General features: G+C 49.1%; 1 protein-coding gene across 1 annotated transcript in view; it reads right to left on the bottom strand.

The window, feature by feature from the left end:
- The window catches only part of dnah1 (dynein, axonemal, heavy chain 1), a 267,942-nt gene that overhangs the window by 43,008 nt on the left and 209,393 nt on the right, over positions 1-15,541 (bottom strand). Inside the window, exons 54-61 of the mRNA XM_042339689.1 lie at positions 13,673-13,858; positions 13,139-13,330; positions 12,800-12,967; positions 12,400-12,591; positions 7,318-7,449; positions 5,828-5,953; positions 5,123-5,242; positions 4,341-4,490 (exon numbers count right to left, since the gene is read on the bottom strand). Coding sequence (XP_042195623.1) covers positions 4,341-4,490; positions 5,123-5,242; positions 5,828-5,953; positions 7,318-7,449; positions 12,400-12,591; positions 12,800-12,967; positions 13,139-13,330; positions 13,673-13,858 — 1,266 coding nt within the window. The remainder of the gene's footprint in view (positions 1-4,340; positions 4,491-5,122; positions 5,243-5,827; positions 5,954-7,317; positions 7,450-12,399; positions 12,592-12,799; positions 12,968-13,138; positions 13,331-13,672; positions 13,859-15,541) is intronic.

The following is a 15,541-nucleotide window of genomic DNA, read 5'->3' as shown; positions in this document are numbered from 1 at the left end:
ACGCTCTCTACAGTGTGTGCCTGTGTACAGTGTGTGGCTGTTTACAGTTTGAGGCTGTGTACAGTTTGAGGCTGTGTACAGGGCAGTATATGGCTGTGTATAGGGCAGTGTATGGCTGTGTACAGGGCAGTGTATGGTTGTGTAGAATGTGTGGCTGTGTACAGGGCAGTGTGTGGCTGTATACAGCGTATGGTTGTGTACGGCGTGTGGCTGTGTACGGTGTGTGGCTGTGTACAGGGCAGTGTACGACTGTACTAGGCAGTGTGCGGCTGTGCACAGAGCCGTGTGCAGCTGTGTACAGGGCAGTATACAACTGTGTACTAGGCAGTGTGCGGCTGTGGACAGAGCCGTGTGTGGCTGTGTACAGACCAGTGCAACGCTCTGTACAGTGTGTGCCTATGTACAGTGTGTGCCTGTGTACAGTTTGAGGCTGTGTACAGGGCAGCGTGTGGCTGCGTATAGTGTGAGGTCTGTACAGGGCAGTGCGTGGCTTTGTACAGTGTGCGGCTGTGTACAGTTTGAGGCTGTGTACAGAGCAGTGTAAGGCTGTGTACAGGGCAGTGTACGGCTGTGTACAGGGCAGTGTACGGCTGTGTACAGGGCAGTGTACGGCTGTGTACAGGGCAGTGTACGGCTGTGTACAGGGCAGTGTGTGGCTGTATACAAGGCAGTGTGTGGCTGTGTACAGTGTGTGGCTGTTTATGGCTGTGTACAGTGTGAGGTTGTGCCATTGCACTGTGTGGCTGTGTACAGTGTTTGCTGTGTAAAGCGTGTCTATGCACAGTGTGTGGTTATATACGATGTGTCGCTGTGGCCAGTGTGTGGCTGTGGACGGTGAGAGGCTGTGGACAGTGAGAGGCTGTGGACGGTGAGAGGCTGTGGACGGTGAGAGGCTGTGGACGAGTCTTTGTGCGGTGTGAGGCTGTGTGCGGTGTATGGCTGTGTACAGGGCAGTATATGGCTGTGTACAGGGCAATGTACGGCTGTGTACAGGGCAGTGTGTGGCTGCGTATAGTGTGAGGTTTTGTAGAGGGCAGTGTATGGCTGTGTACAGTGTATGGCTGTGTAAATTGTGTTTATGCACAGTGTGTGGCTATATACGGTGTGTGGCTATGGACGGTGTGAGGCTGTGGACGGTGTGAGGCTGTGGACGGTCTGAGGCTTTGGACGGTGTGAGGCTGTGGACGGTGTGAGGCTGTGGACGGTCTGAGGCTTTGGACGGTGTGAGGCTGTGGACGGTGTGAGGCTGCGTACAGGGCAGTGTACAACAACAACAATAACAAGATTTCATTTATAGAGCGCCTTTCACGTCGGGAGGACGTCCCAAGGCGCTGCACAGTTGGGTCAGGACCCGAGCAGGGGGGAAATGGTCAGGGTGAGGGGAGGGAAGGGAGGGAGCGAGGAGGGGGTAGAGAGTCGAGAGGGAAGCTGAAGGCTCGGTCAAAGAGAAAGGTCTTGAGACCGACCGGCCTTGAAGGAGGAAAGGGAGGAAGCGGCGAAGGCACTGGGGGATGGAGTTCCAGAGCCTCGGGGCTGAGAGGCTGAAGGCCCGGCCACCGATGGTAGGGCGGTTGGGGCGGGGGGTGTGGAGCAGACCGGAGCCAGAGGAACGGAGGGTACAGGCAGGTAGGTAGGGGGATAGTAGGTCGGAGAGGTAGGAGGGAGCAAGGCCGTGAATGGCCTTGTAGGTGAGGATGAGGATCTTGAATTCGATCCTCTGGGGGATGGGGAGCCAGTGGAGGTGAGCGAGGGTGGGAGTGATGTGGTCCCGAAGCCTGGTGCGGGACAGTACAGGAGCTGCAGAGTTCTGAATGACCTGCAGTGTGGAGGGAGGGCCGGGAAGGCCGGCGAGGAGAGAGTTCCCATAGACCAGCCTTGAGGTGATAAAGGCGTGGACCAGAGTTTCAGCAGCGTGAGGGGTGAGGTAGTGCCGTAGTCTGGCCATGTTCTGGAGGTGATGGAAGGCAGTGCCAGTTGTGGAGCGGATATGAGGAAGAAAGGACAGCTCAGGGTCGAACAGAACCCCGAGGTTCCTGATGGCTTTGAGAGGTGGAGAGTGCAGCCTTGGATGCTGATGCTGTCAGCGCCTGAGGTGCGGAGGCGCTGACGTGAGCCAATCAGGAGGGCCTCAGTTTTGCGCACGTTGAGCTGGAGAAAGTTACCTCTCGTCCAGGTCTCGATGTCGGACAGGCAGCTGTCAGGACATCGGTGGTCGTGGAGTTGAGAGTAGAGGAGGAAAGGTAGAGTTGGGTGTCATCCGCATACATGTGGAAGTTAACCCCATGTCTGCGGATGATGTCACCAAGGGGGAGCATGTAGAGGGTGAAGAGGAGGGGACCGAGGACAGAGCCCTGAGGGACACCACACAAGACAGAGGAAAAGCCGTTTGTGGAAACAAAATGGAGATGGTGGGAGAGGTAGGACCTAAATCACTCAAGGACAGGGCCTTGAAGGTTGAGGTGGGAGGACAAGTGGTGGAGGAGGATAGAGTGGTCGACCATATCGAATGCGGCCGATAGGTCGAGGAGGACGAGGAGGCAGAGGGAGCCCTGGTCCCAGATGTACGGCTGTATACAGGGCAGCGTGTGGTTGTGTACAGTGTGTGGCTGTGTACAGGGCAGTGTGTGACTGTGTACGGAGCAGTGCAACGCTCTGTACAGTCTGTGGCAGTGTACAGGGCAGTGCAATGCTCTGTACAATGTGTGCCTGTGTACAGTGTGTGGCTGTGTACAGTTTGAGGCTGTGTACAGTTTGCGGCCGTGTACAGAGCAGTGTAAAGCTGTGTACAGGGCAGAGTAAAGCTGTGTACAGGGCAGTGTAAGGCTGTATACAGCGTGTGGCTGTGTATGGTGTGTGGCTGTGTACAGGGCACATGCGGCTGTGTACAGTGTGTGGCTGTGTACATGCCAATATGTGGCTGTGTACAGTGTGTGACTGTGTACAGGGCAGTGTATGGCTGTGTACAGTGTGAGTCTGTGTACAGTGTGAGTCTGTGTACAGGCCAGTGTGTGGCTATGTACAGGGCATTGTGAGGCTGTTTACAGGGAGGAGTAAAGCTGTGTACAGGGCAGTGTAAGGCTGTGTACAGGCCAGTGTGTGGCTATGTACAGGGCATTGTGAGGCTGTTTACAGGGAGGAGTAAAGCTGTGTACAGGGCAGTGTAAGGCTGTGTACAGGCCAGTGTGTGGCTATGTACAGGGCATTGTGAGGCTGTTTACAGGGAGGTGTAAAGCTGTGTACAGGGCAGTGTAAGACTGTGTACAGGGCAGTGTGTGGATGTGAGAATGTGTGGCTGTGCACAGGGCAGTGTGTGGCTGTGTACAGAGTATGGTTGTGTACTGCGTGTGGCTGTGTACGGTGTGTGGCTGTGTACATGCCAATATGTGGCTGTGTACAGTGTGTGACTGTGTACAGGGCAGTGTACGGCTGTGTACAGTGCAAGTCTGTGTACAGGCCAGTGTGTGGCTATGTACAGGGCATTGTGAGGCTGTGTACAGGCAGTGTATCGCTGTGTAGAATGTGTGGCTGTGTACAGGCAGTGTTTGGTTATATACAGGGCATTGTGAGGCTGTGTACAGGGCAGTGTGTGGCTATGTCAGAGCATTGTGAAGCTGTGTGCAGGGCATTGTCAGGCTGTGTACAAGGCAGTGTTTGGCTGTGTACAGTGTGTGTCTGTGTACAGTGTGAGGCTATGTATAGTGGAGTCCTGTAGCTCAGTGGTTAGAGCACTCGCTTTGCAAGCGAGAGACCTGAGTTCAATTCCAGGCAGGGCGAAACCTTGGGCAAGTTTCCTTACTCCGCACGACTAATAATAATCCCTCCAAAACAAAAATACAATAAATTGGTCATTTTCAATCCACGACTGTCTGTGGGACACTGCTGTGCACAATTGGCTGTCGGGTTTCGTCCACAAATATATGGTCAATAATTCACTTTACAGTCTATTCTGTGAAGCGCTTTGAGAGTCGAGAAGACGTGAAAAGCGCTATATCAAATGCAAGGATTGTTAATATTATTACTACAGGGCAGTGTGAGTCTGTGTACAAGGCAGTGTGTGGTTGTGTACAGTGTGTGGCTGTGTACAGTGTGTGGCTGTGTACAGGGCAGAGTGTGGCTGTCTATAGGGAGCGTGTGGCTGTGTGCCGTGTGTGGCTGTGTGCCGTGTGTGGCTGTGTAGTATATCAGGCTGTGTACAGTACAGTGTATGGCTGTGAACAATGTGTGGTTCTGTACAGAGCAGGGTATGCCTATGTACAGGGCAGTGTGCGGCTGTGTACAGCGTGCGGCTGGGTACAGCGTGCAGGGCAGTGCGTGGTCTCTTGCTGCTGCATTTGCTGTACCTGTTTGAGCAGAATGGGCTCCAAGGCCGGATCCAGCTCCTCCCTCACATTTTCCAGCAGACACGGTTTTCCAAACCGGATGGAATTCTCCAGACTGCGCAAGAAGTCATGGTCAGACAACTTAAAAATGTCCAAGCCATTATCTTTCTCCTGTTAGACATAAAGTGTACCAGTCATTGCAAGAGCAGGCTGGTGTGTGGTAAGGTCAAGGGCCTGAAACCCTGGAGGGTGCCGGCTGGTGAGGGTCGCTGGCTGGGGAGTGCAGCTGGTGTGGGCTGCCAGCTAGTGAGGTGCAGTGGCTGGGGGGGATGCTGTGTGTGAGGGCACTAGTAGGGGTATTCTGTCTGCGGGAGAGCCGGATAGGGAGCTGCTGGCTGGGTGGGAGTGCTGGCTGGTGAGGGGTGCTGGCTGGGGAGGTGCTTGCTGGTGTGTGTGCTGGCTGGCATGACACTGGCTGGTGAGAGGTCCTGGCTGTGGGCGGCGTTGGCTGGCTAATGTTTGCTAATGTAAATTCATAGAATCAGAGAATTATACAGCACAGAATGAGACATTCGGTCCACAGCGGCGCTGGCTGGGGGGTGCCGCCGGCTGGGGAGGCGTCGGCTGGGGGGGGGTGTCGGCTGGGGGCAGACGCAGGGCAATAGAAAGAGAACAGCAATGTTGGGGCAAAATCAGGGCCACGGATATAACAGAGCAGGTTATAGAGAAGGACAAGAGGTGGAAGGAACAGATGGTTTGGTCTCTGGGACTATCTGTTTCCCTCCTAATTGACTCATTCTCACCAAGTTCTTTATCCATTTATTTGCTTGAGCTTGTGGGTCAATGAAGAGCGGCCAGCGCTGTGTGTACTGAGCGATGACCCCATTTTCCACCGACAGTGAATCGTTCGGGAGGCCTGCAATCTGGGAGAGCAGAGCCAGTCACACCTACACTCACGTTAAACAGCCATCTCTTCCTAATTATCCCGAAAATTTTTACGGATTGTAGGCCTAGTCTGCTGTCCTAACGGGAATAAATATCCTCCTTGGGGGAGGATATTTCTGAGGCTTCTCTTCAGAACCATAGAAAATTATAGCACAAAAGGCCATTTGGCCCATTGTTTCTGTGCTGCTCCTTTTTGTCCCATTTATCTGCCCTTTCCTAATATCACTGGAGCTGAATACCTTTTAAGTATTCTTAGGTATTAAATCTTGCCAGTGACAGACCCACCAAACTGCCGACACAAATCCAACTTTAACAAGTGGTCTTTGCAATTTGGTGCTAATGTAAATTCATAGAATCAGAGAATTATACAGCACAGAATGAGACATTCGGTCCATCGTGTTTGTGCTGGCTCTTTGAAAAGAGCTATCCAATTTAATCCCATTCCCCCGCGCTCTCCCCATAGCCCTGCAAACTTGTCCTCCACAAATAATTATCTACTTCTCTCAAAAGTTTTTAATCGAGTTATTGAAATTGCACCACAATTAATGTGAAAGAAAGCCTACCTGCCAGGAGCGAATGATGACAGGGTCTGCTAGTGTGGAGATCAGATTAGGTTCCTTAGTATGAGGAACACCAAAAACAATAAAATTCTGCAACCAATCATCAGTCATGGTTGTGCGATACTCTCCCTGGAGATTAATACAAGGTCAGGCAGTAAACAGCAAGAAGCAGAGCAAAAAGTTACAGAAGCCATATAAGATAATCTATACTAATAAAGATGAAGTGTGTGTCTGTGTATCTGACACTCACGCAATAACCGATTGACATAGACATGATTTATACCTCATGCGAAAAGTCTTGCAATTGGCAGTGTCATGAGCACTATCTCCTGAGCTCATCCTCATCCTCACCTACAAGGCTATTCACGGCCTTGCACCCTCCTACCTCTCCGACCTACTATCCCCCTACCTACCTGCCCGTACCCTCCATTCCTCTGGCTCCAGTCTGCTCCACACCCCCCGCCCCAACCGCCCTACCATCGGTGGCCGAGCTTTCAGCCTCTCAGCCCCTAGGCTCTGAAACTCCATCCCCCAGTGCCTTCGCCGCTTCCTCCCTTTCCTCCTTCAAGGCCGGTCTCAAGACCTTTCTCTTTGACGGTGCCTTCAGCTCCCCTCTCGACTCTCTACCCCCTCCTCGCTCCCTCCCTTCCCTCCCCTCACCCTGACCATTTCCCCCCTGCTTGGGTCCGGACCCAACTGTCCAGCGCCTTGGGACGTCCTCCCGACATGAAAGGCGCTCTATAAATGCAATCTTATTGTTGTTGTTGTTGAACTATATCAAAAAAACACTTTAATTAAGCCCCAAAATATGAAGTATGCATCGTATTCTGCAAATACGTAGCGACAGAGGAAAGCACACACTGTTCAGAGAGACACATCTATATTCTGCAACAACTGTATGGCACTTTTTTCGAGTTGTCATGGGATCTAGAGGCCTCCCATGTGGGATAGACAGAGAGAGATACTGAGTTAGTGAGAGAGCAGAGAGAATGAGAGAGACTGTGAGAGAGAGTATATTATAAAGTGTAGTGTGTTTTGTGGGAGAGACTGAGAGAGAGAGAGAGGAGGGGGAGACTGGGAGAGAGACTGTTAGCGAAAATATATTGAAGGAGTCCTCCCACTGAGTCCTCCGAAAAGGAGTCCTCCCACAGGAGTCGTCCCAGCTGAGTATAGATAAAAATGAAATGTCTGTCTATTTGTCAATCTACATTATATATTGGACATTTGGTTCAAGCTGCAACGGGTATAGCTAGTAAAATAATAATCGTTTATTTGATTTAGCACCTGTCACTTTGGGAGGATGTCAGTGCTGACACACACTGAGCCGGGCTGACACACATACCACACATGTCTTTTTGGTGCCTCACCCACTGGCTAGTCCAATTAGCAGCAATTGCATGGGCAGCTTTCAACCGTTTTTCTGTTGTGGTCATTATTATATGAAATGAGGGACTGTGCAGCACTGAGCTGCAGTCAATGGTTACGTTACTTACAGTGAATGTTCCCAGATAGGCCACGCAGCCAGCAGCTAGCAGCACGTCCCCTGACACGTTGTTCACCATGTACTCCAGATTGCGCACCGTGTCCTGCCAGCGCACCTTCTCATCTGACAGCCCGTTTATCAGCTGCCAGAAACAAAACACAACAGCTTAATTTGGCACCAGGCCACCAAATGTCAGAAACTCTTCAACCAAAGAAATGAATAAAATAGGATTTACTGTAAAGTGTAGTGACTGTGCACTTTATAGGTGAAATACGGCAGCCAGGTTCGGCAGAGCAACGTCCCACAAACAGCCATGGAGTGAGTGACCAAATTTATCTGGGGTATTGTTAGCCAGGACACTGGGAGAAACTCACCTCTTTTTGAACAATGCCGTGGGATTTTAAACGTCCACCTGAATAGGAGGCAGGGCCTCAGTTTAACGTCTCATGCAAAGGGTGACATCTCCAACAATGCAACACCCCACCAGGGTTGCACTGGAGTGTCAGCTTAGACTATGTGATTCCAAGTCCCCATGTGGCGCTTGAACCCACAACCTTATGACTCAGAGGTGGGAGTGCAAGAGACTGAATCGGGCTGATACACACTGAGCCTGGGCTGACACACACTGAGCCCGGGCTGACTTACACTGGTTTCACAACCTGGAAACGAACTTGCCATGATTTGTTCCTGTTGCCAGGACTCATGAGAAGCTGGCTTTCACCAGTAATGAATGATAGAAGTTCACAAACAAAAGATGCCATTCAGCCTATAATGCACTAGCCTAGAATCATAGAAATGCTGTACCCTGTCCAGCACCTTGGGACATCCTCCCAACGTGAAAAATCTTGTCTTAACATTCTCTGCTCCAAGGAGAATAATCCCAGCTTCTCCAGCCTCTCCTGATAACTGAAGTCTCTCATTCCTGGTACCATCCTGGTAAATCTCCTTTGCACCCTCTCCAATGTCTTGACATCCTTCCTAAAGTGTGGTGCCAGAACTGAACACAGTCTCTAGTTGAGGCCAAACTTTATAAAGGTTCATCATAACTTCCTGACTTTTGTATTCTATGCCCCTCTTTATAAAGCCTAGTATTCCGTATGCTGTTTTAACAGCTTTATCTACCTGTCCTGCCACCTTCAAAGATTTACTTGTATGAACCCCAGGTCTCTCTGTTCCTTCACCCTCTTTAGGATTCTACCATCAGCTTATATTGCCTCTCCTCATTCTTTCTCCCAAAATGCATCACGCATTTCTCCACATTAAACTTCATCTGCCACGTGTCTGCCCATTTTACCAGTCTGTCTATGTCTGTTTGCAGTCTACTACTATGCTCCTCACTTTTCCTAGTTTAGTATCATCTGCAAACTTGGAAATTGTACTCCCTATACCCAAGTCCAGGTCATTTATATAGATCAAAAACAACAGTGGTCCAAGTGCCAACCCTTGGGAGGCACCACTGCACACTTCCTTCCAGTCAGAAAAATAAGCGTTCACCACTGCTCTCTGCTTTCTGTCTCCCAGACAGTTCTGTATCCGCTGCCACTGTCCCTTTAATACCGTGGGCTTCTGCTTTGCTTACAAGTCTCTTATGTGGCACTTTTCAAACGCCTTTTGAAAATCCATATAAACTACATGAATGGCACTACCTTCATTCACCTTCTCTGTTCATCAAAAAACTATCAGGTTTGTTAGACATGATTTGCCTTTAACAAATCCATGTTGGCTGTCCTTTATTAAACCATGTTTTTCTAAGTGAAAATTTATTTGGTCCCGGATTATAATCTCTAGAAGTTTCCCCACTATTTGCGTTAGGCTGACTGGCCTGTAGTTCCCGGGTTTATCCTTCTAATAATAATAATACTTGCATTTGATATAGCGCTTTTCAAGTCGGGAGGACGTCCCAAAGCGCTTCACGGAACACACTGTAAAGTAAATTGACTGTATATTTGTGGGTGAACGCGGCAGCCAATTGCGCACAGCAATGTCCCGCAACCAGTCGTAGATTGAAAATGACCAATTTATTATTGTTTTTGGTTTTGGAGGGATTATTATTAGGCTCTGTGTGGAGTAAGGAAACTTGCCCAAGGTTTCGCCCTCTGCCTGGAATTGAACTCGGGTCTCTCACTTGCAAAGCGAGTACTCTAACCACTGAGCTACAGGACTTCTGTCCCTTTTTGTACAGGGGAGTAAGATTTGGAACCCTACAGTCCTCTGGCACCACCTCAGTGCCCAAGGAGGATTGAAAGAATGTGGCCAGAGCCTCCGTTATTTCCACCCTTATTTCCCTCAGTAATTTAGGGTGCATCCTGTCTGGACTAGATGATTTATCTACCTTGAGCATCGACAACTTCCTCTCGGTTTATTGTTATCTTATCTAATTTCTCCAGCCTCTCCTCCGATACTGTGGCATTGGCTGCGTCCTCTTCTTTTGTGAAGACAGATGAAAAGTACTCATTCAGTACGTCAGCCATGCCCTCTGCCTCCACAAGATTTTCCCTTTGGTCCCTATTTGGACCCACCCTACCTTTGGCTAACCTTTTATTGTTTATGTGTTCATAAAATTCCTTAGGGTTCCCTTTTATGTTATCCACTAATCTTTTCTCATACAATTTGCCCCTCATTTCAATTTTTAGTTCTCCTCTGTACTTTCTATATTCTATTTGATTATCTTCTGTATTTTGGACCTGACCACTTATCATAAACCTCCTTTTCTGTTTTATTTTAATCCCAATTTCCTTATTCATCCAGGGAGGTTTGGATGCCCTACCTTTGTATTTGTTCTGTCCCCAAACTATCTCCTCCTCCTATTGCTCGTTAGCTGTTTTACCTGTCAATCTTTCTTTCCAGTCCACTTTGGCTAGTTCTCTTTGTAACTGACTGAAATTAGCCGTCTTCCAGTTGAGTATCTTCACCTTTGATTGCTCCTTGTCCCTTTCCAATTACTCTAAACTTAATGATGTTGTGATCATTGTTGTCCAGATGCTCTCCTACTGAAACCTGCTCCACTTGCCCCACTTCATTCTCCAGAACTAGATCCAGCACTGCTTCCTTACTCGTTGGGCTGGAAATATACTAATCTAGAAAGTTCTCCTGCACACATTTCAGGCATCCTTTCCCCCTCCTTGCGCTTTACACTGTTATTTTGCCAGTCTATGTCAGGATAATTGAACTCCCCATTATCACTACCATATTAGTTTTGCATCTTTCTGAAATCTTCTTGCAGATTTGCTCATCTACCTCCTTCCCACTATTTGGTGGTCTATAGTATTCACCTAACAGAGTAACAGCTCCTTGTGTGCTCCTTAACTCTAACCAAATAGATTTTGTTTTTGGATCCTCTAACACATTGTTCCTTTCCAGGGCCGTAACCATTTCTTTAATCAATATTGCCATCCCACCCTCAATTTTTTTGTTCCCTATCCCTCCTGAATACATTGTAACCAGGAATATTCAGCTGCCACTCCTGCCCTTGTTTGAGCCAGGTCCGTTATCGCCACTACATCATAACACTATGTGGCAACTTGAGCCTACAGCTGGAGCTCACCAAATCTTATTTGTCACACTCCGTGCATGCACTCGAAGGCTGCCTGAGTCTGCTCTGCAGTCCTGTCTAAAACCCCGTTTTTCTTGACTACTCCTTGTTACATTGCTATTCGTCTCTCCCAGCCCGCCATGTAACTTATTTGTCCTCTCAAATGCCACATCCTGATTCCCCTCCCACCTCAAAATTAGTTTAAACCCTTCTCCACAGTACTAGTTAACCTCCCTCTGAGGACATTGCTCCCAGGCTGTTCAGGTGTAACCCATCCATCCACCTTGTACTGGTCCTACCTGCCGGAGAACTGGTCCTACTCTTCAGCTTTTTCCCTCGCTTCTGATATTCTCCCTGCAGGATCTCAGCCCTTTGTTCCCCTTTTTCATGGATCCCAACATGGACCACGACTTCTGGATGTTCCCCTTTCCCCTATAGAACGTTTTGCACCCGTTCCAACCCTGGCACCAGGGAGGCAACATACCATGCGAGAGTCGCGTCTTTGGTTGCAGAAACGCCTGTCTATTCCTTTCACCAATAAGGCCCCAACGACAATTGTATTGACACTCTTCCTTGTGTTCCCCTGTGCATCCATTTACTTTTGACTCCCCTCCCCAGAGATGTCATCACCCTCACCAGTATTCAGTACAGAGTACAGCACTTCCTACACACTTGTTTGTCTAGGGCACACAAAGCATCCTGGAGTTCCCACATGGCATGCAACCTGTCTCAACTGCCCTGCCATATTCCCAGGGATGTTTTATATTATTTTAATATAACCATGATATATTTTATAATTATGCACTTCTTTCCCCCTCTCACCAAATTCGTTAAGAGAATTCTCACTCTGTTCCAACTCACGGTACTGGGCTCTCATGTACTCTCTTGCACCAGGGTCCGTGAACCCCCACCCTCGCCCGGCTCCACTGGCTCCATATGCCAAAAGATTGAGTTCAAAATCCTCATGCTCACGTTCGATACCCTCCACGCATTTGCTCCTCCCTACCTCTGTGACCTGCTACCCACATATCAACCTGTCTACTCCCACTGCTCAGTGGGCTCCAACCTGCTCTATCATCGGAGGCTGGCCCTCTGCCTCCACCCACAATCCCTTTAAAACCTTACTTTAAACCCTTCCCCACAGCACTAGTTAAACTCCCTCTGAGGACATTGGTCCCAGCCTGTTCTGGTGTAACCCATCCACCTTGTACTAGTCCCACTTGCCCGAGAACTGAAGGCGCGGTTGAAGAGGAGGATCTTGAGACGAGCCTTGAAGGAGGCAAGGGAGGGGGTGAGTCAAAGGTTTTGACTCACCCCCTCCCTTGCCTCCTTCAAGGCCCGTCTCAAGATCCTCCTCTTCAACCATGCCTTCAGTCACCCTCCTACCCCCAACCCTCCCTGCCCTCCACCCCCCTACTCTGGTCCAAATCCCTGATGGTCCAGTGCCTTGGTACATCCTCCCGATGTGAAAGGCACTATACAATATAATTGTTGTAGTTGTCCCTCCAACCTTCTTTTCCCAAACCTTCTAGATTTGCCGTGAAGCAGCCAGTAACTCACTTTATCAGCGCGCACAAGCCGATGCTCACACTGCTCACACTTGTTCTCCAGCTCTTCCTTCTTGGACACACAGTCCAGGTACTTGGCCTCCAGGGCAGCGATGCCGTCCTCCACCCCCGCCAGCCGCGCCTTCGCTTCCTCCAATATCTGCTGCGTCACCGCCAGGTCCTCCTGAGCCTCCAGCAGCGCTTGCTGTGGAGAAGACAGAGGTCAGTGCCCGGAGCCCTGACCCTGTAGCCTCCCTAGAACCCCGCCCTGTACACCCCTAGAGCCTCGTCCTGTACCCCGCAGCCATACCACCGCCAATAGCCCCACCCCATTCACCCATCTCGTACCATCGGCCCCTGTACCTGCTCCGTACCCCCCCACCCACCCCCGGAGTCCTGCCCGCTGTACCTACCCGTTTGGGTTCCACGGCCTTGGCAATGAAGTGGTACTTGTGCATGGCTCTGACCCATTGGCAGATGGAGGTGCAGGCCTTGGAGACCTTGGCAATGGCGGCAGGCATGAAGTCCTCATTATCAATGTACGGCTGGATGAGCCGGATTACCGTGTCTGGGATGTTATCCTGCAGCCAGGAACAATAAAAGGAATGGAGCTAATCAGTGAGGTCATAGAACATTGAGTAAAGTGCTTCCCCCACAGCACACGGCACTGGAACACACACACTCGACACTGACATACTGACACTGAAACACTCTCACTGACACACACTTGTGTGTGATGCTGAAACAGTCACCTTGTCATATTTGAATAAACTATCCAAAAACTTGGCGGGGTCTTGTAGAAGGCCTTTTCCAGGTTCCCAATAGTCATCCACCTTTGTGCCTGGCTTTTCTCCTGGCACTTTCTTTGGTTTAATTCCCTTCATGATACAGACGGCCTCAATCACCAGTTTCACCCCCACAGGAGGCCTCTGCATGGCCCGCACCTGCCCAACAACAAGAACCTGAGTGACTCACTGGCCAGTTACCTCCACACACACCAACTAAGCAACATGTCAGGTAAGAGACGGGGCAGATTGTGGAGAGAGGACTCGAGGATGCAAAGGGCGGGGAGTGGCACTGACGCCAAACAGCGATGAATGATAGTTGTTTGTGGTTCTGTCTGTATTCAGAGTCAAGATTAAACAGGGCGATGGCACAGTGCAGGACATCTCAGCCCGAACACATCCACCACAACAATGTCCCGGCTGAGGGTAGTCAGAATGCTGGCAGAGCGCTGGGCTGTGCACAGTGTACGTAACCCCCCCCCACCTCACTGACATACTCACCTCAGTCACATCGTTTTTGTTGAGGGATTTCAGGCTGGCTAAGGCTGCATCTAAAGCAGGCAGAGCCTCATCCAAATCCTTCTGTGCATCATCGGCAATGGCCTGGGCTTTGTTTGCCTTTTCCATGGCCTTTGCCTCCTCCTCGCTGACGGATTTGCGTGTCTCCTCTGCTATAGCAGTGTCCACCTGTAATGCACAACACAAGAGCTTATTAACCAGTATTACTCAATAATCAGTCTGGTGTGGTTTCCCCAGGACTGTGCCTGAGTGACCTTCCCCAGCACGGCCACACCTGATCCTATCTTTAGCTTTGGCAATATTCAATCCAGCATGGGCAGCACTTCACAGGATTCACCAGAAATAATAATATATAATAATAATAATCCTTGCATTTGATATAGCGCTTTTCACGTCGGGAGGACGTCCCAAAGCGCTTCACAGAACACACTGTAAAGTGAATTGACTGTATACTTGTGGGCGAACGCGGCAGCCAATTGCGCACAGCAATGTCCCACAAACAGTCGTAGATTGAAAATGACCAATTTATCATTGTTTTTGGTTTTGGAGGGATTATTATTAGGCGTGTGGAGTAAGGAAACTTGCCCAAGGTTTCGCCCTGTCTGGAATTGAACTCAGGTCTCTCGCTTGCAAAGCGAGTGCTCTAACCACTGAGCTACAGAACAGAAAGTGCATTGACTGTTCTGTGGGCCAACTCGGCACCCAGTTCTGAACAGCAAAATCACATCAGAACATAAGAAATGCTAGACGATAAAAGAACAAGGTCTATCTAGTTCAACTTACACCTTCCTGGCGGTCGCATGCACATATGTCCCAAACTACCTATGTACTATATCCCATAATGTTATTTCCTAAAACTATCTAATCTGTGTTTGAAAGAATCAACACTTCCTGCTTCAACCGTCTCCCTTGGGAGCCTATTCCACAGGTTCACTATTCGCTCAATGAAATAGTGTTTGCGTAGATTTGTTCTGAATTTACCCCACTTCAATCGCAGGCTGTGTCCTCTGGTTTTACTATTCTGGACAAGTTGAAACAGCCTGCATGGTCTGCATTGTCTATCCCCTTTAGAATCTTAAAGACAGCAATCAAGTCGCCTCTCAATCTTCTCTTTTCCAGCGTGAACATTCCCAATTTACTTAGTCGCTCCTCATAGTCCAGTCCTTCCATTCTCTCATTCATTTTGATTCCCTTTCTCTGTATCTTCTTGATTTCTCTAATATTCTTTTTGTATTGCGGCGATCGGAACTGTACACAGTATTCTCCCGACGTGAAAGGCGCTGTACAAATGTAATCATTGTTGTTATATTTTAAGTATGGTCTCACCAATGATTTATACAATGGCAGGATTACCCACTCTTTTGGCTTGCTATGGAACTGTTGATGCATCCCAACATCTGGTTTGCTTTACTCAGAGCATTGTTGTGAGAGCTTCAATTTATTGTCAATGAGGACCCCCTCATTTATTTTCATGCATAGTATTTTTCTTCTGTTCAAATAATAGTCCTTTCCAGGATTTTTTGTCCCCATGTGAACAACTTTACATTTCTTCACATTGAATTTCATCTGTCACCGATCTGCCCAATTCCCAAGTAAGTTCAAATCCTCTTGTAACCTATCTTGTTCAGCTTTGCAGTCTACCACCTTCATTAGCTTGGTGTCAGCTGCAAATTTGGCCACTGTGCTTGCAATTCCTAGTTCAAGATTATTTACAAAAATATTAAACAAAATAGGTTCCAAGACATACCCTTGGGAACTCCACTGGTAAAATTTTCCCAGTCTGATGACATTCCTTGCACCACCACCCTCTGGGTTCTTCCGGTCAACCAATTGCATATCCATTGTAATATA

Source organism: Callorhinchus milii, unplaced genomic scaffold (assembly GCF_018977255.1).
Source record: "Callorhinchus milii isolate IMCB2004 unplaced genomic scaffold, IMCB_Cmil_1.0 Scaffold12, whole genome shotgun sequence".
NCBI lineage: Eukaryota > Metazoa > Chordata > Chondrichthyes > Chimaeriformes > Callorhinchidae > Callorhinchus > Callorhinchus milii.
The sequence above is the reverse complement of the archived record's forward strand: the minus strand, read 5'-3'. Positions and strand labels throughout refer to the sequence as shown.